Genomic DNA, 27,566 nt, shown 5'->3' on the forward strand with positions numbered 1-27,566 from the left:
TACCCAGAATGAATTTTGTCAAGGTTCTGTTAAATCCAGTTTGTGTTTTACTTTCAGTTGAATGCTTCATGTTTATAAGAGCGACGTACGTGTTGCAGTTTTCGAGACTCGATGACCTCCAAAACATTGGCTTCGATCGATTGAAAATCGTATTGTTTGGACCTGTATTTTTGAAGCTGCGGGAAGCAAGGCGGAAGGAAACATTTCATACAATTACCGATTTCACATTGTCACACGTTTTAAGTCGTAACTCCAAATAACCAGTGTAAATTGTTCTCAAGGTTTGCAGTGAAATTCGTCGGATAAGCGAAAAGGATGTGTTCCCTAAGCGGTCCGCAGATAATGTTACGCGGTCATATTTTCGACGCTATTGCACAGAATCTTTGTCGCACTGCTGATTTCCAAACCTTCGAAAAACTCTGTGAGTCTAACAATTTTGTTATCATGTAATTCTAGAGGATTAATCTTCGACTTTCATCTAAATCGAAAGAGAAATAAGTGTTGGTTAGCGGCGTACAGTTGCGATCTATTTACGTATCAGTATAACGCTTCTTGATCATGACCGGATCACACAACTTTGCCGGTTATGTTATAAATACTGCGGGATTGGAAGATATAGGTTGTCGGTGGTATTTCTACAAATTGCTGGTTAGCTTTAAGCAGAAAATTTATGAAAATAGCGTTCGAAAGTCTGCGGAACAAATTCCAGTGAGAGTTCTTCAATGGTTCTCACAGATTCAGTTCGCTTGTTTCGGTTCGACAAAATCAACCATCGTTTACGTCTTTATTGCACCATTAGCCGATCATCGTCAGTAAATTGTACAGTATATCTTTCTTTAAATCTGGAATATTGCTGCAACAGCCGATAGCACCTCTGGAAGGCGTTTCTGCGCACTTTTCGAATGTGTATTGCACCATCCTGAAGGAAATGAAAGGAAATGAGATATCCAACCTTCCTGGGTAGACGTCACAAGAGCCGCTGGACCCATTCTCCTCAAACTCGGTCGTGAAACAAAATGGCGGTGTTTTGGAGCTATTTTCGAGATTTCGTCGTGGCACAGAAAATCGAGGATTTAACGGAATCCAAAAATGTTTTCGCAGAACTATTTCAAATAATAAGTAGATTCGTTCTAGCAAAAAAAAAATTTGGGGGCTAGGTGCACTTTAAGGTGGAATTTTAGAAGTTATTTTACACAATGATAATTATATAAGAATTAACATATAGCCTCAAGTAAGCCAGTCGTTGTCAGATACTTTGATATTCACAAGGAGCGATTCATAATTGATCTGATTACTCAATACAAGCAAATTTAGCAACGAAAGAAACACGTCTTACTTCCAGATTATCGTTTTTCTTTCCTGAGATTTCTCCCTAATTCCGGAAGTAAAAAGGTACACACTACTACCTTACATTTGTTATATTAAGAGTAATTGCGGAATACAAAGCTATCTACTAGGTAAGAAATAAATTGTAAGACATCACCCTCGTACAGTAGAGGCATTTGCACGTTTGTAAAGCTACAGAAGGAAAGTTGATCTCACAGAAAGCAAATGAGAAGTGCTACTAATTTTCTTACCTCTTCGCAGACGTTGATGAATGTGCTAGCCATTCAAGATCTAAGCGTAGTTTGCCGTGGCAGTGGCAGTATTCAATTTCCTCTTCAACAGCTGGATACAGTGGTAGGTTGGGTCCGGCAAGGTACCTTACGCATATACCCTCCAAAAAAGGACAGCCTTATCTCGCTTATGTCACTCATGGGCATATGTTCATAACGTCTAATATTGTTGTAACTAGATTTAGGTATTCCCAATTAATACAAGGCTCCACCCTTAACTATGATCATTGACATGTAAATAACGTCATGATTACATGGCCATGTCTATCTATTAGCCTTGAAAACGGGACATTTTGGTGACTTGATATACAACGAACATCCGGCGGTCAGGTAAGCTTTAGTTATTCGTTGCTATATAGTTGCCATGCGTAGCTGGTATGTCTGTGCATGTGAAGTAGTGTTTAACATAGTATCACCAGTGAGAAGATCTGGATAATAAGTTTCGTTTAAGATTTCTAGGGATGCTACTTTGAAAGTTTCCCTAAAAACACATTTTAAACTAAGAAGCTTTTTTTATTTTTCAACCACAGGCTCGCCTGCATCTGCAAGCGCAAGTTCGTCGCATCTATCAGGTTGAGATATAAATACTTTTTCTGTTTCTCTGTGTTTTTGTTACAGTTAATTAACGTAATTGATCATAGCTGGGGAATATCAACTTATCTCAACTCACGGATACAAAGGCAGACACGACAGAGAGACAGATAGGCAGACAGCCTTGTTAAAAAATTAATTTGAATAATAATAATAATTTAACAATTATATTCTACGTGTAAATAATTTTCCAATTTCAGTCTATTAAGACGTCCAAGTACAAAGTACATCAAGTTGTAATTTACAGCCTCATTTATTTCTTCCACAGCGAACTATTCAACCACCTCTGTTATATCACCTACACCAGGTATTGTGATCTTGCTGTCAATTGTTGCTTTTGCCTTTGGTGTCCAGCACGACTACGTGTAAGGCAGGACTGTTGCAGGGTGTTGCAAAAGAGTTTTAAAATAAACCGACCGACACGGACAGACAGACAGACGGACGGAGAGACAGACAGACAGACAGACAGACAGGCAGATAGACCGACTTAGACAGATACAGACACAAGACATACAGAAAGGACAGGCAAACAGACACAAAGACTTAAAACAAACATACGGACAGTCAGACGTACGGAGAGACGGAAGCTCGGACAGTCAGAAAGCGAAAACTACGAAGACTCGTTAACTCAAGCTGTATTCTCAATTATAATGCAGTTATATTCTCTTTCGCAATCTACGTAAGTGCCACTATTTCTACTGTTACACCTACACCAACTTCATCCAGTAAGAATATAACATACAACAGATTAATTGATTGATTAATGCTAAAAACCGTTTCAGTAGTCCGCCTCGATGAAGATCAGCTTTTATCCTATTGACATTGTCCGACTGAATAGTCTAAGCGATGATGAAGCGACTATCCTCTTGAGGAGTTCAAATATGAAGACCTCATTAAACCAGTTAAAGTTTAAAGCATTTTCTTGCTATAAGGAAAAGGAAAAACGCCCTCTAATGAGATCATCAGCGAAACTTTGGCTTTTGACAGCTGTTCTCTCCGCTGTGCATGTGAGAAGATCAGGCTTTTTACTTTACGTTGGAAAATTTCTGAGGGACACTTTTTTAACAGTTTGCCTAGAAACTATCCTAGCAACACTCTTTCATTTTTCATCCACAGGCCAAACTGTTTCTTCGAGCTCAGTATCGCCATATTCATCAGGTTAGTAGTATTTATTTTCCTTTTACGTAATTAATTGAGGGAAATGGTAAGGAAACTTGGCAAAGTTCTTTGTTGTCTATTTTTGTTTGCTGTTTTGGGGTTTGACCCAGCGCAAAACCTGACAGAAGACAAAAGGTGGTTACGTGTGCTCATACAACTAACCGATAGAAGCATTGCGATTATATGTAATCCATGCATAGGCGATGAGCACAAAACAAAAGATGTGCAGGGTCAAGGGCCTTCCAACATAAATCTTAGCCTGTTCGTTTGCTTCTTTTATGTTTACCGGCCTTCCGTAACCATTTCCCTCTATCAACTATGCCTTCTATGATTAGCAATATCAAATTTAATGTAATTTATTCCCACATTGTAAGTGATCGTGGAAAGATGTGCCGTTTTCTTACTCAAATGGAAATAATTAGTTAATTGAGCAAGAGATTTTTTGAGCAATTGCAGTTGGGTCCTTTAATTTGTGTCGGACACAGTGGAAACAAAAATTCTGATAGCCATTCTTTCCCTAGCAGAAGACGATAACATAGATAACATCATAACATCGGCCAAAGTGTAAAACTCATTTTCCCATAGTTTTATAGGCTTACAAACTCTTTTTTTTTTTTCATTGTTAGTATAATTTTTTTCTTTCCTTGTTGTTCTGACAAAGGATAAAAAGGAAGACAAGACTGACAGCCCTGTTAAGGACGTTCACGCTAATCGTTTCTGCGCATCCTTACTGAGCACGCAAATTCACACGCCACGTCATGCATGAGAGCGCGCACTAAGTAATAAAATGAACAATGGTAGGAGAGATGGTCATTGCTATAGCTTTGCCTGGATTTAACGATCTTGGACGTTCGGTGACCCTCACTTTTCTTTCCAGAAACAGATTTATCTACAATAGCCCTTTTCACGGTTATCTTTGCTCATTTACATTACAATAAAATCTATCATGTATGTGAGGCAATTTCGGGCTATTTTGTAGTTTTAACTCGAAATTGCCTCGCATCCACGTTGGATTACATTGTAATGCAAATGAGAAAAATTAACCGCGAAAAGGGTTATTATCTCCACATTGTCCAAAAATGAACAAACAAATCAATGTGGGAAGTTAAAAAAAAAATTCAAGATTTCTGTCTACAGGATATCGAATCTTGCTATCGGGCGGCTGCAAGACGCGTGAAACTATGGTCGCTAAATGCGGACTTGTTTAACGAACCTCACCAGTTGACTAAATTCACTCAATGGGTCCACTTAAACAATATTTGACACAGAACATTTCACTTCAAAGATCTAATTGCACTATTTTTGGGCTTACAGACACTGGCCTTATTCGCTAACGAAGCCCGATTTTTTCAGATTTAGGATGTTCTGCCGGGCATGTTCTCTCCAAAACGAAGTCGGTGACCCTCCATTTATTTTTTACATTTCTGACATAACTAACTCATAATCTTACAGTGGTAAAAGTCTCAGAAAAAAATAAATGTTGGAAAATGTTAGCGCGAACGTCCTTAAAACTGTGAATAATACTGAGAACCTAACAAACATACTCATTTCACAATTACTTCTCACAAAATAGAGATCTACACGATTATAACACAAGATCTGTTGAATAACTACACATGGATTATCACGGAAAAAATTACGGGGAATTCTCGCTAAAAGCCATAGGTACCAAAATATGCAATGATCTACCTGACGAAGTAAAGAACTCGCACTCATACTATATATTCAGGATTAAAGGAAAATGAAATTGATCTTACTCAGCAACTAATTGCTCGACCGTCTTAATTTTAGTTACATAAAATAACTCAGTTACCATGAGTATCATCATTTTTATGGCCGTGTTATTATCAGCTCTCCGTGAGATATAATTTTATATAGCAGAAATTATAAAGTTGTAATAGGAGATCCCCAAGAAAAGTTTGTAAAAACTTGCTGGGATCTCCCGCCAATAAAATCAATACCATGTAATAAGGAGAAATGTAAAAGCAATGGGGCAAACAATAAAAAATTGAAATTGAACTATTAAAACTTAACTTCTAATGTAAATGTTCTCGATGTCGTGAAGCACAAGGTACAGCGACTTGTAATTTACAGCCTTATTTGCTTATTTCCACAGCGAACTATACAACAAGTATCACAAGTACCACCGTTATATCACCTACACCAGGTATTATGACCTTGTTATCAATTCGTTTTTGTTGTCCAGCACGGACACTTCTAGATTTCAAAAGGGCTAATTAAACTGCATCCAAGCCCCTTCCCCCACCGTCCCCAATTTTTTGGCGGTAAATGAAAATACTTTTTAATTGAAGCATTTCGGACAAAGAGTTTCGAATTTTGTTGAATCTTCGATTTTTATGCCATTTCGAAGTCGCCCTTGAATTTTTACCCGACCGCGTTCAAGGAGACTGGGGCAGCGAGGATGATGACGTCTACTCAGGAACCAAACACGTCATCGCCTCAGTCATTTCTCTGTGTTTGTTCGAGACGATAGAACAAGAAACTAATCGTTCTAATATCTATTGGGGATAAAGGGTCCAAATTGTGTTTCAGCGAAATCGTTTCTTTTCCGTAACTGGAGTCAGGGTTAAGTTTCCATTCAGAAGACTCCGAAGCAGTTAAAATAATCTCATATTTTCTTTATATCGTTATGAAAAGAAAAAGTGTCTTTTTCTTCTTTTCCGAATTTGCTAGCATCGATAACCCCAACAGCCCCGGCGTCAACCACGCCAGGGTCTCCTTCAGGTAAGACTGAGTTATTTGGGTTATTCTGAATGTACTAGATAGAAAATGAGTTGACAAGAGCAGAACGATGATTTTTATTTGAAATCTCTTTCATTTTACTTTATTGCGATCTAATAGCGACTGAATTTGGATTTCTTTATCGGTCGATATCTACTTGTTTATTTGACCAGGTGGCTTACAACAAATTGCACTCCTTTTGACACAACAAATTATACTATTTCTAGATATATTTTACAAGAATATCGAGGCTGAAAATTGCGAAATTTTAAGAATATTTTAAGAAGAAACCCGAGGCTTAGATGTTGAAAAGAATATAATTTTGTGAGTTAAAAATTTGTAAATGCAATACAATTATATGTTTTTAACTAAACTGTTTAATTGCTTTCCGGAATTGATACGCACTCGACACAAACACCCAGAACTCTGACCCGATCGACGGACTAACCATAAGACTGCCTCTATTTTCAGGCTCCTGTTCCCATAGTTTAACTGGTTTGAGAGGAAACTTCACCAGCCCAAACTATCCATACGACTACCCGCTCAGCGTGACTTGCAACTGGACAATTTCTGTGACACCTGGTTACTTCGTTTATTTGTACTTTGAACATTTTTATCTCGAGTATGCTTATGGCTCTAGTGAATGTCCGTATGACTACGTGGAAATATTCGATGGAAGCTCTTCGTCCAGCCCCTTGATAGCCAAACGCTGTGATTATCAAGATTCTTGGTGTGTTTATAGTACCAGCAACGTCCTTCATGTTAACTTCGTATCGGATTACATAGTAGCCCGGTCTGGTTTCAGCGCCTATTATGAACGTGTTCACACGAGATACCCTATGTGTCTGCATCTCAATGCGAGTAAGTGAATGACTGTTATTTTTTTTCACGAAGTAACCTTCCATCTAAGTCGTATATTTTCTTTTCTTCGATTATGATTACATGTAGCTACAGTAGAATTCGCTTAGTTGTGGCGTACTAGTTAACATTGGCTGACTTTTCAGCTTTAGAAACTTACAACTCGAATCTTTTTTCGATTTAATTAGATAACCATGCAACACAAATAAAGTGAAAATTGATACAGACACATATACACTGAAGGATGCTATTTCAAAAGAGACGTTGACTTAATGCATTAGTACGAGTTAATAATGCTTTTTTTAGTTCGTAATGACTTCTATAGAAATGATTGTCTCTTTCTTCTTTTCTAAAGCCCTCCATTCTCGAACAGTTGCATCTACTCCTGGTGAGTATTCTTTTGATGCTGTTAGAAAATGAATTGAAACTGTACTTTCCACTTTACATGTACGGCCGGGGAAGCACATGATATTGTTTTATGAGGTAGATAAGCATTTTTCAGGACTTGACTATGGCCTAATTTACGCCGCGCTGTGTTACTAGCAGTTCTAAACGTTTGGCCCTATTCCACGGGGGGCATTCAGATCAGTGTCTTTCTGTTGTAACGATTTTGGGTAACTATAACTAACGAGCTTTCTCACACTGTACCTGTCAAGGTATCTCAAGAAATCAAAAGTGGCGAGACGTGGTTATCTTATATAATCAGGCATTCTGATTACACCTGACTAGTTTTCCTTTACTCTGTGATTAATTCATTAACTGACTGGTTTATTTGTCTTATCTCCTCTTATGAAGCCTTCCAAGTCACACCTACCTCTTGTAAGTAATCTTTGGATTAAGTAATAAAAAACTTGTTTGCATTATTTTCGCTGAATGTATTAGCTGACTTGCAATATGTGTTGCTGTTAGCAGTATGTTGCTGTATAATGCTTGAAAAGTGTCTGATAAAATCTACTGAATTTCAGGTTGCCTAGTTACTACTTTTGTTATATTTGTTCGTTTCGTGGGTTGGTCTCCAGTGCGATGCACAAACTTTATTTTGCTACCTCGTTTATTGACTTAAGTAAGTGACATATATGTAAAAAGGTTTTACTTTTCGCACACTGTTAACTAACTTCTGGTTAAATTTATTCTTCGTTCTTTATTCAAGCTCATTTTCAAGCTGCTAGTTCCATTCCTGGTAAGTGGACTTATTTCAGAATGATCAATTTGTTGATGAGCTGCAAGTAGTGCCGGTAATTTGGCTATTTCCATCTATCAATGACTGACATTTCTGTCATATATTTATCTTTGTCATAAACCAAAAAGCAAAAATCTTGTGCCATGAAACAAGCCTATTTAGGAAATAATAGACAAAAAGATGTGAACAACTTGAAACATGTTAAATTTCTGATGGATACATAAATTTGTTGTTGTTGTTGTTGTTGCTACCGTTAAATTACACATTGTATTTCAAAAGTACATTTTGCGCACTTATTCTTAAAATTCAATTCACTGTGCCAGAATACCCTCCCCCTCCTTCATTCTGTGTTCGAGGATTGCATCGAACCACCTTACGAACAACAATGCTTGGGGAAAGGATACGAACATGGGAGGAATAAGGCTAGAATGGGTGTCTATTTTCAACAATATTGTCGCGCTTTGTATGTTGAATAACAGTTTGTCTATGTTTTTCTTACCAACAGGATCCTGTTACTACCACTTGAACCAGCCCAGTGGTAGCTTTGCCAGCCCAAACCACCCAGGCTGCTACCCAGTCGACAAGTATTGTACCTGGTTAATCGAGGTTCCTTTAGGCCAGTACATATATCTGCACTTCTTATCATTTCATCTTGAATATGGAAGTGCCTCCTGTCCGTGGGACTTCGTTGAAATTTTCGATGGACACGCCGTACACAGTAGCTCCAAGATTATCAAAGCATGCGGCCAGCTGGCACCATGGACGGTGTATAGCAGTGGAAGGTTTCTCTTGGTGAAGTTCTATTCAGATGAGATCATCATGATGCCTGGATTCTCAGCTAATTATCAGGCTGTGTCAAACAGTAAGAACACGTCCCGAAATAATCGTGGTTGTATAAGAAAACTGATAAAAATAACTTTTAACCATTTGCAAGGTAAAATAGAAGAGGGTTTAGTTCCAGGGGGTGGGGGGGTCCAATATAAAAAGAACAGGGGCGCTCGTCGTACCATTTAGGGTTTTAAAAAGTGGTTTTTGGTATCTCTGATGGTGTTCAGCCTCAAAATGTCCCCAGCGGAAGCTTTCGCGGCACCTTAAGGGTATTAATACGAAAACAAACATGACAGGAGGTAATATTTCGTTTTAGGTTTTAGAATTGGTATCTCTTAATGGTGAAAAATTTCAAGCCACGCCCACAAAGCAAGATCTTTCCAAATTTCCGACGAGCACCCACCGTCCATTTTATATGGGAGTCCCCACACCGGGGTTTAGTCACTGAAGGAATGCAAACGTTTATGCAATGACTGAAAAATGAAGTTTGAAGCAAGGAGATTTTTCTCTATCCTTCAATAATTATGCTAGGAGCATCTTGATGTTCAAGGCATTGTCTTGTCCCACAATGGGCTTAACCATTTTTATCTTGCAGTGGACTTTACAGCATTTAATTGCAATATTATGATTTAATATCTTATTCATGTTCTTCTTGTGACAGCATACAGCGTCTCCTTACCTCCTCCGCAAGTTTCAATCACAAGTGCGGTACAGTGCTTCGCCACCCACACTGCAACTGCAACAGCAACTACAGCGACAACTACAGTAGCGACAACCACGTCGAATGGTGAGTCAGAAGTATGGTGTTTAAGTGTCTTCCACTTTGTCAAACTCAAGCCAGTTATTTTAAGACGAAACAAACGTATTTGATCTGACCAAATATACTATGTCCTTGATTCTCATGCCTAGCTATGCGTTTTACAGATGAGATAGGCAGAATAGCTCTTACATAATATAACAAAGTATAAGCAATTCAAGTGTTTTAATTTGATTTCTTACAGCTTCGGCATTAAAATCTCTGACATTAATTATTTTCCGATTTGTATTTGATTATCCCAGATTGTTTCTTTTGACTTAGATTAAGAATATTGATTTTTGATAATCAGTGATACTCTTGCGTTCGATGAACAAATTCTAACTGGTCTCAACGACATTAAAGTTCATCTGTGCGTAAAACATCATTTCTATGATGTGTGACGTACACCATAAAAAGATGAAGTATTTGAAGTTTAATAGAAAAACGCCAAACATTACACGTTCCCAAGCGTACCTTTGCCTTAGCCCTCAAACTCTTAATCACATTTGTGGCCTAATGGTGTCCCTCAACATTAAGGTCCATGCTTGTAGTTGTCGTTGCATTTTCTCCGCTGTCGAATTAATTATTCGTTTTGTTTCCAGTGAATGGGATCCATCCGACTCCTGCTTCAGCGATGCCTTCAAGCTTTTATGTAGCTTCAAGCGTTAATGTCCTGCCCAATCCTACTCAGTTTGAGATGCATCTACCTTCAGACTGTGAACAAATCTGCAGCAACACTTATGGAAGCTACACATGTTCTTGTGTTAGTGGATATCAACTGGCCCCTGATGGAAAATCTTGTTTAGGTGAATATCTTGACTTTAACCTTTCATTATAATCCAGAAATTATATCAGCAAGAAATATAAAATCATTTCAAGGACACCTACACAAGTTGGTTTAAAACTGAAACTCAAAATCACAAAAACAATCATGGGTAATTTTAACTTTTTTCTAGAAAGAATTGCAAACGCGACAAGCTACCCTTCAAGACGATACAGCTCAGAATAAAGCGTTTTATTTTTTCCGAGAGGGCACACTAACGAATCATTCAATCTGATTGGATCTTAGCGTGGTCCGGATTTTCCAATCTCTAACCACGGTCACGGGAACGTGCGCGTGATGTGTGTATGGAAGAAGTAAACAGTTACAAAAAATGATCAGAGAGAGGGAGGAAAAAAAATATAAATACGCTATATACCGGCTTAGAGTCAGTCCGTAAAGTGAAAAACTGTGACCTCGGGCTTGAAAATTTTGTCCGAGGCCGCAGGCTGAGGGCAGCATTTTCAAGAACTCGGACCTCCCTGCCGGCAGATAAAATATTTGTCTTGAGTTTACCTGTATAAACGAAGCATTCGGATCGCCACGCTTCCTTAATGCCTCAAATACATCTCGGCAGCTAATGACTGCATTCTGTTACGTATGTTATGCATGTTCTCTCCGTAGACATCGACGAATGTTCCATCAACAATGGTGGCTGCAGCCATCATTGCTTCAATATCCCTGGGTCATTTTACTGCGGTTGTCCGGAAGGGAGAAGTATAGGTGCTAACAATTTGACCTGTGTTGGTAAGCAATGTCACTTAAAATGCGATAACTGAAAACATACCACGGGCGTTGATAATAATTATATGAGGCAAACTGACAGTACTAGTTGACAAATATTTTAATGAGCGGAACAAACTACTATAATTTCAAGCCTTATCTTTGAAAATCTCTTCAGGCTGTTATCCTCGCGCCATCATACTTGTTACAGGTGAATTGACAGAGTGATATCCATAGCTGTCGGTTCTTTCGGGGATTAAAGATGTAAAAAGAGGCTTTTATTCACAGTCTCTTTGAGACATTTGATAAGTAATTGGGTATTTCTAAATTAATTTTTGATTAGAATCTTTTTCATAACCTTGCATTTCTTTCTCTCTTTCGCCTCTTTGAAGAGCCTGGCGTGTCCGTTAGCTGTGGTGACAGCAATATGACGGTGTCGTTAGAAAAGAGGACATTCCCTTTCTTTGAAGTTAGTCACCTACACTTGCGTTACTCTTCGTGTAGAGCGACTCAAAATGACACGCATCTGCTGATCAGCACCTCTCTGAATGGCTGCGGAACTTTGGTCAATGAGACCCAAGACGTTCTTATTTTCTGGAATGAAATTCAAGCGGACGCTGTGATCATCGACTACGTTATCACTCGGACACATGACATCAAACTGCCATTTTACTGCAGCTATTCCAGGAGTAAATTACTAAGCTTGAGTTTCACTCCTCAACCCATTTACTTTTTAACAGAAGGTACAGTGTATATGAAACTTTTAACTCATTGCAATAGCTGTTATTGAAGTTATCAGCGGTTCGACATACAAACGAGACGAGAAAGGGTCAATTTTTCTTTGTATTGATCCGTCTCCCTCGTTTGTATGCCTTTTTACACAAAGGAATATTTGACAGCAGGCTCAACTGCAATAAGAGATATTGATATCGTTTCTAAGTAAAAAAAAAACAAACATCGAATGACTAGGTTAGTGTTGTTTTCACCCTATGCAGTGGCACGCAAAGACACTAAAGTATAGTCGAAATCAGGCCAAGCTAGTGCCATGGCATCAAGCAAAACAATGACCAGGTTTGCCCCTCCCTCGAGAGCAGATTTTATTGGAGATACACCACGTAGCATTTTGTCAGATTGAGTGACAGTTTCCCAGAACCCAGGGCCTTGATCTCGTTGGCGTTTCATTACGTAATTCAACATGTCAGACAATTTTAAACAGTTTGGTTGTTAATATGCACGAAAATGCTTGCACTTATTCTGTATTTTATTATAAGGTGAATTAGAAAAATTGAACGGCCTAAATGGAAATTATACTCCTAAGAGGAGATTCTAACAAAGATATTAACAAAATCTGCACATTTTTTATTTCAGTGGGATACGGTAACCTCACTTTTAAGATAGACTTTTACAAGAGTTCGTCATTTGACACTCCTTACACCCAGCAGGACTACCCACTAGAAGTCGAGCTCAATGATTATGTATACATAAGGTACAGTGTGGAGTCCAGCGCTGACCTGACGATAATGGCTGAAACCTGCAAGGCCACTAAGGATGGAAGCTTTTATTCCTGGCCCCAATATACCATTATACAGAATGGGTAAGTAGGATACGAACACAACACTCTGAACGGGCTTTGTGCTCCCCAAGATAACTTGAAAGAAGCTCCAATAATTGTCCTCAATTTTAAATTTTTGTTTCGTTTCGTTAGGAATTTGTTATTTGAAAAAAAGACGCAAAAATCCGGTATAAGATTACGTCGTCTAAGACTTCAATGTTAAAGACCTGCTTAAATTTGTTTTGAAAGCCTTTGAAGCTCCGACAAATTCTTCGATCTGTGTTAATTTACTTACCTGACCATGTTAGTAGATTCATCTGTATATGTCAGGTTCCCTTTTAACTTCAGAGAAGAACTAATTTGTTGTCTGCACTTGCCAACTTGACATTTGCGAAAAAAGATCTGATCAAACCTGCCAGCCGAGGGTCACAGGCCGAGCGAACTGGGCGTTGAAAACGAATATACTCGAACATGTGGGAAAAAATAGCGAATATCGATATCATGCCTTTGGGACAGTACCCTCCATTTCTCGTGATCGTAGACGTATGTAGATGCAAAGTCATACCCCAGCCAGAGTACAGGGAGCAGTTGAAGCAGTCCAGCCCTTGAGTCAATAAGACTGCTGGAAAGTATGCATTAAAACCTTTGGTAGATAACCAAAAACTTAGGCCACAATATTCTATGTTAAATGTTCATACGAATGTTTTAAATACACTTTAGATGTCCACGAGATCCAACAGTGGACTACAGCTACGATCCTTTACGAAGCTTCCAAGAATTTAAAATCAAAACCTTCAGATTCTTCAACGACTATGACACGGTGTACTTCCACTGCGAGTTACTGGCTTGTCATAGATACTCGCCTAACTCCAGGTGAGAAAAAAACAGAACGGTATATCAACTTAATTTTGAATAAATAGTTTGAATCTTTTCCAGGTATGTTTCACTTAAGTTTTAATTACAGCTATAATTTCACTGACAAATCTTATATTATTACAGAACACAAAACCACACCTGATTACAATAGGTACACATCTGTATTGCACCGGAAAGGAAACGATTAAAGAAGGTTGACAATTCTTTTACTGACAAATCATTATCGTGGCAAACAAAACCACAAAAGATCACAATAGATAGGTACACATCTGTATTGCACTAAAAAAAAATAAAAAATAAAAAAAATAAAAAATAATTAAATTTGTATTCATTTCTGAATTCTTATCTTGTCCAGCGTGGTGTCTTAATGCTTGTACTATAAGATATAATTGTCATTAAAATTCTAAAAAAAAAAGAAAACATTTCAAAATGTTGAATTTAAATAGGAAGGTAGATGTTAGACTCATTCCAGTTAAGACATAAGGTTAAGTTTTATCACCGGAACTTATCCCGGTTTCTGAAGCGACTAAGAGTATTTTATACCCCCTGGATAAAATGGTAGACCATCAACGAGTTGCCTCCCAGCACGAAATTCTGGTTGGAGAGTGTCAAGTGTCTTGCCTTCGAACACAACGCAATGATCTTGGTCAGAACACTGCAAGCTCAGACCACTAATTGACAGCTCGTTGACCTGCAGGCCGCTGCCACGTCTCCAACCTAGATATAGGGGGTCTTTGAAACTAGTAGGGTGTTCTCTCGCAGCCCTCTCTAACTAAAAGGCGTCCAGTAGCTAAATCAGACATCCAACAATTCACACAGGTGTGGCCAGGGATGCTCAATCGCTAACAAAAGAAAGAAAAGGGATGTGACACGCGATGAAGTAGAGCATGAAGAAAGTACAAACAAGGTCATTTTGACACAAGGTCCGCTGGTGTTCAAGAAAGAAGAACAACAATCGGGAGGTAAGTTAAATATGTGTCTTATTGCACAGGGTATGTCAGTAGGTACGTTAAACGTAAAGGAAATGTTCCAGTACCTTGGTGTCAGTTATTAATTTAATGTACACCATTCATGTTACATGGATGTTTGTAAACCAATCAGTGCTATCTGGCCGTAGATATGATTAATACTGGACACATTCTATTCGAATAGGCCATTAATGGACTGGGACTAGCTTGCAACTGAGGCTAATGCGGGGAGTCTTATCAACTGCAAGTGACATTAATCGCTTTTTAATGATATTCCCCCACATGAGCCTCCATTGCAAGCTAGTTCCAGTCCAATACCGAGAATACGAATGTAGTCTATTAAAAGTTGAGCCCCATCTTACTGTGAGCCCTTTCCCCCGGCCATAACAAAGTCATTTAAAGACTGGTTCTAACTAAGTAACTCTAAATATATATCATTCTATGTGACCTTGTGTGACAAGTTATACCGATTGTTTCTTGAAATTGCTATCGTAGATACCGATCAAAACAAACAAACCGGAGCACTCATTGGTGGCGTGGCAGCCGCTGGAGGATTTGGTCTGATTGCAATCATAGCCCTAGCCGTTTTATTTGTCAAGTACCGCATTGCCCGACGATTTATGAACAGGAAGAAGGTTGGAGATCTTTGCACCACTCAAGACCAACAATTGAGCAGAAAAAACGCTTACATACAAGAAGATGACATCATTGATAAGGAAGACACTTTGTAGGGCGATGTGAATACTTTCTTGAATGTTGTAAGAGCGGATGTAGACGGTACAAGTTTGTCGCATGTAGCGCGCACTGATCACAGCATGCAAACATAGGCAGTGGAAGTGATATATTTGTGAGTTAAATTCTCTGTCTACATCTGTATTTAAACTAAATGCACTTACCTTAGGATTGTCAAAAAGAGAAATAGAAAAAAAACCCTCAAAATTTCCAGTTAAACAGTGTCTGATTTTAGCTCATTTTTTCAGCGAGAAAATGAATTTACGCACATCCTCGTAGCATACTGTACAAGTATACTAATCTGCGTGTTCCATATAAACTTAAATTTTACGTCCCTATTATTATGGTAAAATAAGGTAGTGTATGGGGGTTAGGTCCTATAACAAATGTACCACATCATTACCATCATCAGCAGCAGCGGTAGCAGCAGGAGGCATCATCATCATCACCATTATCATGAATTCCCGATTTCAAAGTGCACTGAGATAACGAGGTCTCGCTTTAAGGTGTGAAAAGGAGATTACAGAAAATTCTCCAGTAGACTTAGTTTTCAACGAATGCTCTTATTATTTTAAAATAACCAAATGTGATTTTTTTTATCCACTTTTGCCCAGGAACGTCGATTCTTTAAAAATTGATGTGTGGGGTTAGCACTGATTACAACCACATTGGATTCTCTTGCAGTAGTTTAATAAAAGCAAGTATATAGATAAATAAAATTAAGTCAGAATTAACTTATTTTTTGGAGGCTCTATATTAATAATAAGGTCAATATAGTGAGCTTGTTCTAAAATAAATAAAAGTTAGTTTTGACTGAATAGAGAGAATCCACCATTTTTGACGCACCAGTTCCCCTGGTCAAAAGGACCCCTCCCCTCTTACACCCCACCCACTCCGTCTCTCATTCACACTCTTCGTACCATCCAATTCTCCTTACCACGCCCTCTTCCTCCTGAGTGATCATGACTCTCAGTGCGACAAACACAGACTGAATTTAACAACTTATATCTAGTTGATTTTCTTTGTGTACATTTCGGAATAAAGCTGAGCTTATCTAAATCAGTCCATTTATCTGGAAGCCGTAATCAGTGGCCAATTTATTTATTGGCCTATAGGCATGAACTTATTTCTGATGCGCAGTAACGTAACCGATCGAACACTAACATTGACATCAGTGGGACGAATACACATTACCAATTAAAGAGGTTTTGTCTGAGTTTTTTTTTTTTAGAGTTTTTGAAGTCCCTTGAACTCGGAAATATCGGCGTCTATGCCACTCGGAATCAATCCTGTGTAGGTTAAAATCAAAGTTTGCGTAGCTCGGTATCAGCTAGTGTCGGGCCCCTCTAAGTCCAAAACGACCAATACTTTATTGACTATACACATAACCAGCGCGTGCGATCATCTTTAGCCTGTCCATTTAACTTACAGAAAAGGTCTTTGCAATTTAGTTTCAAGTCCCTAGAACTCGAAAATATCGTTTACACTTTTCAGAATTTAGTCTATCTAGCTCAAAATATTAAAGTTTGGGCAGCTCGGTGTCGGTTAATGCCGAGCCCCTCTAAGTCTAAAACGACCTATATTTTACTCACTAGGCACTTACCAAACGCGAGCGATATTCGTTGCCCTGTCGATTTACGTTAAGGACAAGGTCCATGCAGTTAAGTTTCAAGTCCCTAGAAATCGAAACTATGGGCTAGGTTATTTCCGGATCAAGCCTATGTAGGTCAAAATCAAAGTTTACTCAGCTCGGTATTAGCTGGTGTCGAGACCCTCTGAGGCTAAAACGGCCCACATTTTACTTACTATGATGCACATATAGCCAACGCCTGCGAAAATCTTTACCCTGTCGATTTAACTTAAGGACAAGGTCTTCGCAATTTAGCTTCAAGTCCCTAAAAATCGAAAACATCGTCTACACTTTTCGGAGTCGAGCCTATGTAGGTCAAAATCAAAGTTTGCGCAGCTCGGTATGAGCTAGTGCGGAACCCCTCTAAGTCGATCTAAAACGTGCTATATTTTTTAGACTATGCACATAACCAAAGCGTGCAATAATCTTCAGCCTGTCGACTTAACTTAAGAACAAGGTTTTTGCAATTTAGTTTCAAGTCCTTAGAACTCGAAAATATCGTCTACGCTATTCAGAATCACCCTATGAAGGTCAAAATCAAACTCTGCGCAGCTCGATCGGTGTCAGCTGGTGTCGAACTCCGGCATTTCTTTGTATTTCGAACATACAAACAGACAAGCCGATTGTATGGGCTCCCTGTGGACCAAGACTAGAGAACATAACAATTTTAATTTTTTTGACGCGTTTGCTTGTTTCTTTGCCGTTAACATAAATTGTTTTTGAAATTCTAAGGGTGCGTTCCTTTGGGTTGATCAGTGATCCAAGATCACTCAGATCATGGGGCATCAAAGGGACCGATGAATCCCCTCTGGTCACGGATTCATTGGTTCTTTTGATGTAGGATGATCCGAGTGATCTTGGATCACTGATCCTGATCCAGATCAACCCAAAGGAACGCACGCTAAGACTTGGCCACGGAAAATTACACGATCATCGTTACGTCATTGTTTTCGAAAAGCTCCGTTTTCCAAATGCTTTCCGTCCACGCTGACGCAGAGCCAACGTTTTCAGATTCCTCCGGTTTGACGAGCCTTTTCAAATAGCTTCGTTCTCCTAACGGATTAGTGTGGACGGTAACCGTAGGTATAAAGATTTCTCCGGCGTAGTATGTACGAGGCCTGAGACTCTAACTAAGCTAGACTCTGCTGAGAGACTAACTAAGAAACCAGCTCCTCTTGTCAACAATACGATCGAACGTCCCTCTTTAAGGGTTATAATCAGTACTTCCATTAAATCAAGGTCTCAGAGACAAAGGAGAACAATTTGTTAAGATTGTCTTTTACGCCGAGAAGATGCGGAAATCAAATGAACATTTATGTTAAACTGAATTCCTAGAGCTGAATTACCTTACATTGGTCCGTCAGACCCGTTTGGACCCCCATAAAAGCGGTATTTTAACCTCCGAGGGGTACTTTACAAAGTTTTATACGGGGAGGCTCCGTCCCAAGGTCCAAACCTTACGTTTTTTTATACCATTTTGACAGAAAAAGTACCCCTTTCGTATACCTTGACACCTTTCTTCACAAATGCCTAAGGAGAATCTTGAAAGTCCATTGGCCCATGCGTGTGCCCGATGATGAAATTCGGAGAAGAGCAGGAATCGAAAAGATCAGTACACAAGTGCGACGCAGGCGATGGAAGTGGATAGGTCATGTTCTGCGTATGGCACCAAACCGAAACCCACACGTGGCATTATCCTGGGCACCAAGCGGAAAAAGAAGTAGAGGACGGCCAAGGGAAACATGGCGGAGAACAGTGGAGAAGGAACGCGCTGAGCTGGGACTTACATCGTGGGCCGCAGCAGCAGCTGTGGCTAAGAATAGGGACAGATGGCGAGCATTGATCTCCGGCCCTATCCCCCACTCGGGGGTAAGGAACTAAGCGTTCGTATACCTTTTATCGAGAAAAGGTACTCCGTTCGCATACATTCTTAAGTATACTGCATCCTATTCTACTGAAAGCCTTGGAATGAAGTTAATAAACAAAATTCCCGGAAAAAATCAAGCATAACCAAAAGAGATGTTAATCAAAAAAAACAAGTAATTTATATTCAGTTCATGCTCACGTTGGACTCTAATGACAGATTCCCCTACCCTTTCATACACCTCAACTTATCAAATCCCTACCCTTTTACATATCTGAAGCCTGAAAAAGGTACGTACCCTTTTCGGGCGGAACCTCCGATCCTTGTGTAGATCATTATAGGGAATACCCCACCTCACATCGGGCAGGTATTTTACCTCACTGTAACATCGACGGCTTTGACCACTTTACAACAACAGACACATAAATTCCTTTCGAAAGAGTACTTTTATTGTGAAAAAATCTTGATTAGAAAATTTAATATGTAAAAGTGCTAATTGCTGAAATGCTTACGCTCTATACTGGTGATTCTTTTTTTTTCTCATTTTCTGCCATAAAACGTCTTCCTCGTAAATGAAAAACGTAATCCAGTTCTTTAAACAAGCAATATAAAAAGGCTACACAATTATGGATTAAAACAATGTTAATCATACTGTTCCAGTTAGCATTGGTTACTGTGTGATTTCATCTTTGAATAATATATCACTCGATTAAAACCAAGGAATCCTGCAAATAAAAGAAAAAGAAAACGTTGTAAGTGTGTCTAGTGAACCAATCTGCATTTGCAGAATATCTGCCCGAGAATTCCTGAGAGCTTGACAGTTCTCTCTTTCCTTTTGTAAGAATGTGTTTTACCAGAATTTCGAGGTTGACATTTATGAAATTTGAAGAATATTTAAGATTAAACTGGAGTCTGAGATTTTGAAACCAATATAATTTTCTGTGTTGAAAACTTGCTGAAATATGATACAGTTATATATTTATTATATATTTTCAGCCTAAAATCAACAGAAAAATAAGAATATTCAGCCTCGGCAAGAAAAACAATAATCTTACAAAAGAGTACCGTAAAACGATCAAAGGCCCACATTAATTCTTCGAGCAAGGACAGGAAGAAGCTAATGGTTCATAATTAAGGAATTTGTTACACGCCTGACAATGTTTACAACGGAAAATTCTTCTATAACGGATTGAAAAAACGGAAAGGGAGAACGGCAAACAGTATAAAACAACTCGACCTGGTCCTAACCGGCGCGTCACACGCAGTCTTGATAGAACCGAGACAGCTCAAGGATTGCTTTGAAGTAACATCACCACTTCGTGACACGTAGACAGTCAGACAACACACACACCTCAATTAACGCAACTTATTGGTTCAATCGTCTTAACCCTATTCAGACCAGGTTTTTGAGGGGTCTTCTCAAACCGATGAATGTTGAATTTTTCTTTTTTTTTAAGTGTTTCTGTTGAAACATGTTTGCCATGGACACATCAATCTCTATGAAGCTCTGTGGCGTGCCACATCAAATTATTATTCCACAAGCCTCGTAAAATGTTGTCAAACCCCCCTTTTCCCCTTTCAATGTTGGAAAATGGCAAATTGCAAAATGGAGTCCGCTCAAAGTGTTTTGTCAACATTGCACTGGGGTGGGGAGGGGCAAAATGTGTGAAAACTGTAGACGAATGTTAGATGACATCACGGCAAATGCAAAGGTTACAAACGCAAAGTCGGTGGGGGCATAGGTCCCAGCCCTTCTGGATAAAATTACAAAACCATATCATTGATAGAATACAAACCTCAAATAGTTCGTACTCATGTGTTAACAACGGTTACAGGTCATTCTGCAATAATCTTGGGTGAAGGTGCGAAAATTGTTAGTTGATGCAAAAAGGCGTGGGTTCCTGCAATATCCCATCCTTGCCCACTCAAGACAGAAGGACGACACTGTTTTGTCTTGACAGTCTTCCTGACCTGGCATTGCTGTAACAAAACAAAGCAGGACCGAAACAGAGGTTAGCTTTATGATCATATTTGTGAGTCAAATAAGCTGTAGTGTCTGAAACAGAAAATAGTGACTCTTCTTCTGTCGATTTTATTAGAAGAATTCTACAAGTATACTGAAGGAAAATGCCGCAATCTGGTTGGCTGCACTATCGTCCACTATTTTGTAATTAGTACAGTGCAGGTGGCCCAGGTGTTAGCGGCGTTTTTCGCTTTTTTCTGACGTTTCGGAGGAAAATATAGAAATATTCGTGGAATACTAAACGTTGGAGATCGACCGTTAAGTTACTTTAAAAACTGAACATATACGATTATTCAAAAAAGTGATTAGCGCGTGCAAACAGCTGCAAGTTTCAAACAAAAATTCACTGAAATCCGCGCGCGATTTTGCGAAATTTGTAAAGTTAAGCCGAACTACTATTTGATATGCAGAGAAATAATTACAAAACGTTATTTGAAGGAAATCTATTTAGAATTCGATAGTTCACTCTTGATAGCTGATTCGGCCTTTGGCCTTATCAACTATCAGCTCAAAGAAATGTCGAGCTCATGATCTAATTGTTCAATAGAAACGCAAGTGGAAACGTGGCAGAACGAGGACACTAAACGATGGGCAAAATGTTCATAATATGAAATAAGCTTCAAACTAGGACATGACTGTAAGTTTTTCAGTTAGGGACTTATTCTGTAAAACAATCAGAAAGGAGGCTAGTGCAGAAGGGATCCTGCATGTTGATTGGTGCAAGAATAAGACTACAGCTGTTCGAGTCAAATGTGAGTGACTTCTTCCACGCATGTTGGTTATAGAGTAATTTTCTGTCACTTTTATGAGTTAAAAGGATAACTTACCACCCCGACGTGAAATGGGATCATCATACTCCATCAGGTCTGTGCAAGAAACAGAAATAATATCATATCAGAATAAACTGCTAATAAACAAAGCACTGATTCTGTAGGACGAATTAATCGGTAACGCGTAAAGCGCATTTTACTCAGTAGCTATGACAATTTTATCCGCGCGGAATTGAGCCAAGACTTGAAAGACTTGTTGCTATATATGAAGTCAGCCACGACAAGAAGATAGCAAAGCTATCCTCGATTATACCTGCGTGCAACTATATCATTTAGTGATTCTTTATTGGGCTTAGTTAAATTTAGTTGTATATTATGGTGTTAATGCTAAGAATGTTATTTACCGCGCATAAATGGACTTCCTGGGTCAAAAAATTCTCTTCTGTACAAAGCAGCTTCAGCTTCGAACAAAACCAACCCAGCGACAAAGAGAAAGAAGACTTTAGCAGCCATCTCAGTATTAAGAAGTTTTTCCCCAAGGCCTCCACGTCAAGTGTACGGCTCGATGATTCTTCAAGATAAAAGCTTAGCCCTTTAGGCCTCTGCTTTTATCCTCTCTGAATATGAACAATGAATGCCCTCATCTTTTCGCGTCGCATCCCGCATGAATTGTTTACGCGTCGTTTCTATTTTCGTGATTCTGCGTCAGTTCTGAGTTAATCAGTTATCTGTCTTCGGTACGCGATTTTCAGATCGAACATGCGATTGCTTATCTGGTATTAAACTGAGCGATAAGAGGAAATGTTCAATCTATATGTGCATGTATCAACCTACGCATCCATACTTTTCTCGGGTTGCTCGATGGGATTGATTTGCTGCAAAAGAAAAAAAAAAAAAAATAAAAGAGATGGGCTGAACCGCTCGCTAAATTTCCCTCGAGACCAGACCATCATGTTTTGGCACAAGACTAGAAAAGGATAGATTCTGTGTCGGTGAAAGTCGACCCTTGACCTGGAAAAAGGAGTTAATTTATAACATTTCGTTAAGAGGATAAACGTCGGTCAGAAGTTTCTTGATAATAATCTTGCCTAGAAGTACGATAAATCGCTGGCACGCAAAGTAAGACTCCATTTCTCTGTTTCCCTGATAGAACTATTCGATGCACCTTCGATCAAAGTATTTTGATAAATATTTTTTGTATCAGCTTAGTTATTTTGTTGGTGAAATATTTGTGTTGTGTGTGGCCTTTGGAACTGACGTCAATCGACAGATAGCTAGCGCTTTGCGTTTGCAATTTGTTTCTGATAATGTCGGTTTCCGACCCAAACATCTTAGTAGTCCGCACCCACGCCTTCTCTCCAGTAAAGATTTTCAGAGATTGCATTAATAACGCCCAGTTTAAAGAGTCTTGTATTGTAAAGGGAAAGATATGCAAGCAAATTCAACATGCAACCGCAAAATCGAATGGTCGTTTTTCAAACATTACAGACGCATATTCCGTTTGGAGGATGCTGGGTCAATTTTTTTTCAGTAATGCTTCTCAGATATGTAAACAATCAACTCTCATTATAGGCGGCCGATAGCACCCTCGAGAACATAATTTGTTGTCCGTAATAGAGAGACGGTACGTAAAAACAGGGTCTGATGACAATGGCCTAATTTTTGGCGGTGGAAAGTGCCACAAGTAACGTGCAGTTTTATACTTATTGATACTCATTCAATACGTCGTGTTGTTGTCCATTGTAACGACAACAATCCGAAATAAGGGAGTCCTTACGTGATTAGTGGGAGTTTTTTCCATACATTTCTTTATAGCTTCGGCCGGGGATTTATAGCGGGTGTCCGCAAGGCGAGAGTTGACTGTAGATCCCTGTAGTCACAGTATAACGGATCGAGAGCAGAAGACAAACGAGACAAACTATTTGCTTTAGTACGTCTTGAACGACGACTGAAAACAGACCATGGCTTACATCCTTCTGCGTTTAGAAATTCTGAATTGTTTCAAATGCGTATCAGTGTAAAGTCTGCCTGCAGAAGTTTAATTGGTGAAAATGAACTATCTAGCTTGTTTTGGTACATCTTAGACTATGACCCGAGGACTTTGCGTCTGATTATTGGTCCTGTTTTTGCACTAGAAGCATAATACAGCAGATACATCTGGGCGGATTTTGTGTCTCTCGTATTATATACCATGATACCATAAACAAAGACACCACTGTAAAAAACACAAGTACCCATGACAGCAAGTACACATGCCGAGTTCAGTGAACTTGTCAATAGCTGTTTTTGATCATCAATAAAACAAACAATCAATTAACGGTTGTGGCATTTTTTTCTTTGATCATGTCATCTCATCTTCTGCGTGCCCGCCGAGGGCTACCAAGCTCATTTGCGGGAGCGTTGTTATCACATGTTGAAAGAGCATCAATATAAGATTTCGCTTGTTCGCGTCGTGGCATCTCGTAGTCAATAAGTCCTGCTTCGTTGCCAGAGAGTCAATAACGAATCAACGAATCAACGTAACCTAATACGGGATAGTGGACTACGAGTAGTCCCTCTTTCGCTTAGTCCGTCGTGCGTTATGCAAAAGAAACCTGCCAGATAAAATGGCCGTGCGAAATCCTGGGGGCGAGGAGCGCGCGTACTGCTAAAACTAAGCCGTCAGAGAGTGGTTATTTTGGTATCTGGAATCAGTAGTTCAAGCACTTCAGAACCAAGCGGAAGCAAATAGAGACCTCACTAGCCAATGACACTGGGTGTATACAATAGGAAGCTGGACGTTTACTCAAATTTTAGGATATGAAAAGGCTTAACAAAGGGGTTAATAAGAACTTTTTCATTTGTTTATGTACAACGCGTCAGTCTTGTTTTGACGTGTACTGGTATCTTTGGGTTAAAGTTAAGCAATCCTCTGTTATCTACTAATTCTTATTCCTTGTTGATAGTGGAGGTGTTTGCACTTGCTAGGTACCAAACGCGCCGTGTGTTTCTTTCACCCGGTCGTATTTTCAATATCTGATTTTCAGAGGAACTCATTTTTCGAGTTCCAGCCTGAATGAAGATCAAATCTCACGATGATGAAGAAGAAAAAACTAAAACAAGACGAAAGGTAGGGACCCAACAACCCTCGAAGTAAGCAAGGAAGGGGAAGACGGGAATGAAGAAAACACAGGCGCTGAAAGAGCCGCCGTGCTGTAAAAAAAACAGAAAGAAAGAAATAGCCAAAAACAGTGCAAAACGCGCAAAACGCCGAACCTAGTGAAGACTTGACAGGTGAACACTAAGTTCCCGACTAATAAAACCAACAAAACATACAAATAAACTTTCAGTTTATTTAAGAATGGTTACTGAGGTGCACTGAAGTTGACTAATGTGTAACTATACCTAATTTTCCAGCTTCACATAGCAGCTGTTTCATTCACGAACTTCTATAAATAATCATTGCAATTCCAGCCAAGTACAGAACGTCTTCCTAGCAAATCATTTGGGTATAGCAGGTGAATAAATTTTAATGATCTCAAATATCTGAAAGAGAGTCTCGTGAATCAAGGCTCTTGTGTACATTCTAATCAGTTTGAAAACCTGTACAAAATCCATTAAGCTAAAAATCGAATCACAAAGTGCAAAACCAAGCGTGGATGGGACAAAACCGCGGCCATATTCCACCATCCATGTTCCTGCAGTCCATTGCACTGCTGCTACATCACCCCAGTTATGATACACAGTGTCTCCAGGGGAATACACATGACTTTTGAGAGTCCCCTCTTTCCACCGTCGAAATGATCCAGTTAGTATGGTGTCAGAAACGTTGGCCCAGTACCGTCCTACGTTAGGAGAAGCAATCCTCATTAACATTCTGTCTAGTAATGTAGCTGAAGAGAGGAAAATGTGCAGTTCCAGAAAATACCCATACCCACCCCCAAGGAAGGTAATTGGGAAGTGGTGGGGGGTCTAAGAAGCGAAACAGTGCAAAGGAAAGGGTGAAACTAAACTGAAATTTCTGAAGGGGTGGGGGGTGGGGTCAAGCCAAGAAAACATCTGTGGGGAGAGAGATTTTGTGGAATGCCACAATGCATATGATCAAGGAAATTACAAGGATTTTCCAGAAATTTTAGCCAAAGCAATTTTTCTGGCTTTTGTTTGTGTATGGTTACTTCCTTCTTTCTGAACTTATCTTGGAATATAAAATGACTCTGAGGTTGCCTTTACACTAGAATTCTTTTGAAATGACTTGTACCACCATATAGAGTGATTTTTTTTTTTCTTTTTTTTTTTTTCATTTAAAGTAACATGTCTTAATAAATTACACGTATTACAAATTGCAAATGACAATAACAAAGTACTCTGGTATGGCTACTCCAATACTACAATGTACATTACTTATTTACACCAGGTGTTACTTACTTACTTTGGGAAAACGAATAACATAAAGTAATTAAGTAATTCTGACAACACACATTAGCTACAATTAAATCAAACAGGATAATAGAGTGATTTTAAAAATTCTGAGATAGTTCGAAGTCATCAAATTTACAACTTATTTATTCTTGCCCGTCTCATACCAGTTTTTTAAATCACTTTGATTCAGGATGATCCTTCAGGGCTCAAAACTGAACCTGCAGCTAGGGAGATGCTCAAAAGGGGAGTGGGGGTGCAGAGGAGAGGAAATGAGGATATAGACCTAGGTTTCACACTTGATAACAGGGGTCCCAGAACAAAGGCTGGCCCTCTGTGCTCCAAAACTACAAAGGGAGGGAGCGCTGTTGGTTATTCTGTCTTCTATACCCAAATTTGCAATTAGCCAATCAGAAGCCATGTCTCCTAGTATCTTGTGATATCAAGTCACTGACCTGCTTTGGCTATGATTATCTTGGCCAAATTTGGACACGGTAAATACCTAATCGTATCTTTTTGGTACACTTTGGCAGCATATCAGGCTCATTTGGACTTGCTGTGGGTATTTTGGCTAGTCTACGTCTGGCCACAATATGAACAATGGCTTGACCAGGTATGATTAGGTATAAAAAGTGTTTCAAAGTTTCAAGAGGAAAATGTCAGGGCTTGCTGAAATTCACCTTAAATTATAATCTTATCACACATAATACCTGAGTATCCCTGTGTGTCAACTGCTGTACCAAAGAACAGTACATATTCAGTAACAGATGCATGTAATATGTAAACAGATCCTGTCCAGCCACCTGCATTCATGAACAGCCATTCTCTAGCCCCCTCAGACAGGATATGACCTGGATACTTCTGTTCAAGTTCCAATGCGATCTTTGTATACTTTGCATTTATGCTTTGCTTTTGGTCTATGAAGAATATAATTGATTATAGAAATCACCATTTTGCAGACTGCATGCATACTTAAATAAAATCCTTTACCGAGAACTAACCGTAAACAAGCTACAATACTAATCTGAGTGCTATTCAGGCTACCCTGAGTAATATTCAGGCTGCTCAGAGCGCTATTTAGGCCCACAGGTTGTCTGCAGTCTCTGTCTGCGCCATAATTTAGTACGCTTGTGACAAGGGTGATACATTGATTCTAAACACTTACCGTTTCCCACATGCCGCTTTGCTATCTTTGCAATATCCTCTGGCTCAAAAAGATAATGTTTATTCTTTAACCAATGATGAATGCCAAAAATTGCAAAGCCAATAACAATGATATAAGTAAAACCTGACATGGTGTGAGGCTGTTTCGTTCACTCATCCGACTCTCTTCCGTGTTGTGGGGTGTTGTTACAAATTGTTACCAAACCCGAGACCAGACCCTTTCAGCATTTGCGTGACCTCGATCGCCCGCGAGGAAACAGCAGTGAACAGCGGTAGCACA

The 27,566-nt window shown here is 39.2% G+C and overlaps 3 protein-coding genes across 3 annotated transcripts in view; 1 reads left to right on the top strand and 2 right to left on the bottom strand.

Annotated features, from left to right (window-relative positions):
• Positions 1–16,258, top strand: part of LOC149102409 (uncharacterized) — a 27,583-nt gene extending 11,325 nt beyond the window's left edge. The window contains exons 9-27 of the mRNA XM_089274569.1: positions 1,588–1,680; positions 2,147–2,188; positions 2,476–2,570; positions 2,993–3,365; positions 5,482–5,532; positions 6,060–6,110; positions 6,579–6,968; positions 7,321–7,353; positions 7,761–7,784; positions 8,116–8,145; positions 8,651–9,007; positions 9,635–9,760; positions 10,372–10,575; positions 11,214–11,336; positions 11,705–12,055; positions 12,681–12,906; positions 13,585–13,737; positions 14,560–14,702; positions 15,204–16,258. Of these exons, the coding sequence (XP_089130695.1) occupies positions 1,588–1,680; positions 2,147–2,188; positions 2,476–2,570; positions 2,993–3,365; positions 5,482–5,532; positions 6,060–6,110; positions 6,579–6,968; positions 7,321–7,353; positions 7,761–7,784; positions 8,116–8,145; positions 8,651–9,007; positions 9,635–9,760; positions 10,372–10,575; positions 11,214–11,336; positions 11,705–12,055; positions 12,681–12,906; positions 13,585–13,737; positions 14,560–14,702; positions 15,204–15,439 (3,101 nt within the window). The 3' untranslated portion in view covers positions 15,440–16,258. The remainder of the gene's footprint in view (positions 1–1,587; positions 1,681–2,146; positions 2,189–2,475; positions 2,571–2,992; positions 3,366–5,481; positions 5,533–6,059; positions 6,111–6,578; positions 6,969–7,320; positions 7,354–7,760; positions 7,785–8,115; positions 8,146–8,650; positions 9,008–9,634; positions 9,761–10,371; positions 10,576–11,213; positions 11,337–11,704; positions 12,056–12,680; positions 12,907–13,584; positions 13,738–14,559; positions 14,703–15,203) is intronic.
• A 3,103-nt stretch (positions 16,259–19,361) lies between these two features.
• LOC110055934 (uncharacterized) lies at positions 19,362–22,645 on the bottom strand. The gene is made up of 4 exons (XM_020762376.2): positions 22,132–22,645; positions 21,785–21,823; positions 20,731–20,914; positions 19,362–19,659 (listed from the first exon to the last, which is right to left on the bottom strand). The coding sequence occupies exons 1-3, from the start codon at positions 22,238–22,240 to the stop codon at positions 20,754–20,756; spliced, it is 309 nt and encodes a 102-aa protein (XP_020618035.2). The 5' UTR covers positions 22,241–22,645; the 3' UTR covers positions 19,362–19,659; positions 20,731–20,753.
• Positions 22,646–25,039: 2,394 nt separating this feature from the next.
• LOC149102410 (sigma non-opioid intracellular receptor 1-like) lies at positions 25,040–27,495 on the bottom strand. The gene is made up of 3 exons (XM_089274486.1): positions 27,288–27,495; positions 26,833–27,039; positions 25,040–25,551 (listed from the first exon to the last, which is right to left on the bottom strand). The coding sequence occupies exons 1-3, from the start codon at positions 27,415–27,417 to the stop codon at positions 25,208–25,210; spliced, it is 681 nt and encodes a 226-aa protein (XP_089130612.1). The 5' UTR covers positions 27,418–27,495; the 3' UTR covers positions 25,040–25,207.
• Positions 27,496–27,566: the final 71 nt, after the last annotated feature.

Source organism: Orbicella faveolata, unplaced genomic scaffold (assembly GCF_042242905.1).
Source record: "Orbicella faveolata isolate gen_17 unplaced genomic scaffold, um_ofav_v1 contig_36, whole genome shotgun sequence".
Classification (NCBI taxonomy): domain Eukaryota; kingdom Metazoa; phylum Cnidaria; class Anthozoa; order Scleractinia; family Merulinidae; genus Orbicella; species Orbicella faveolata.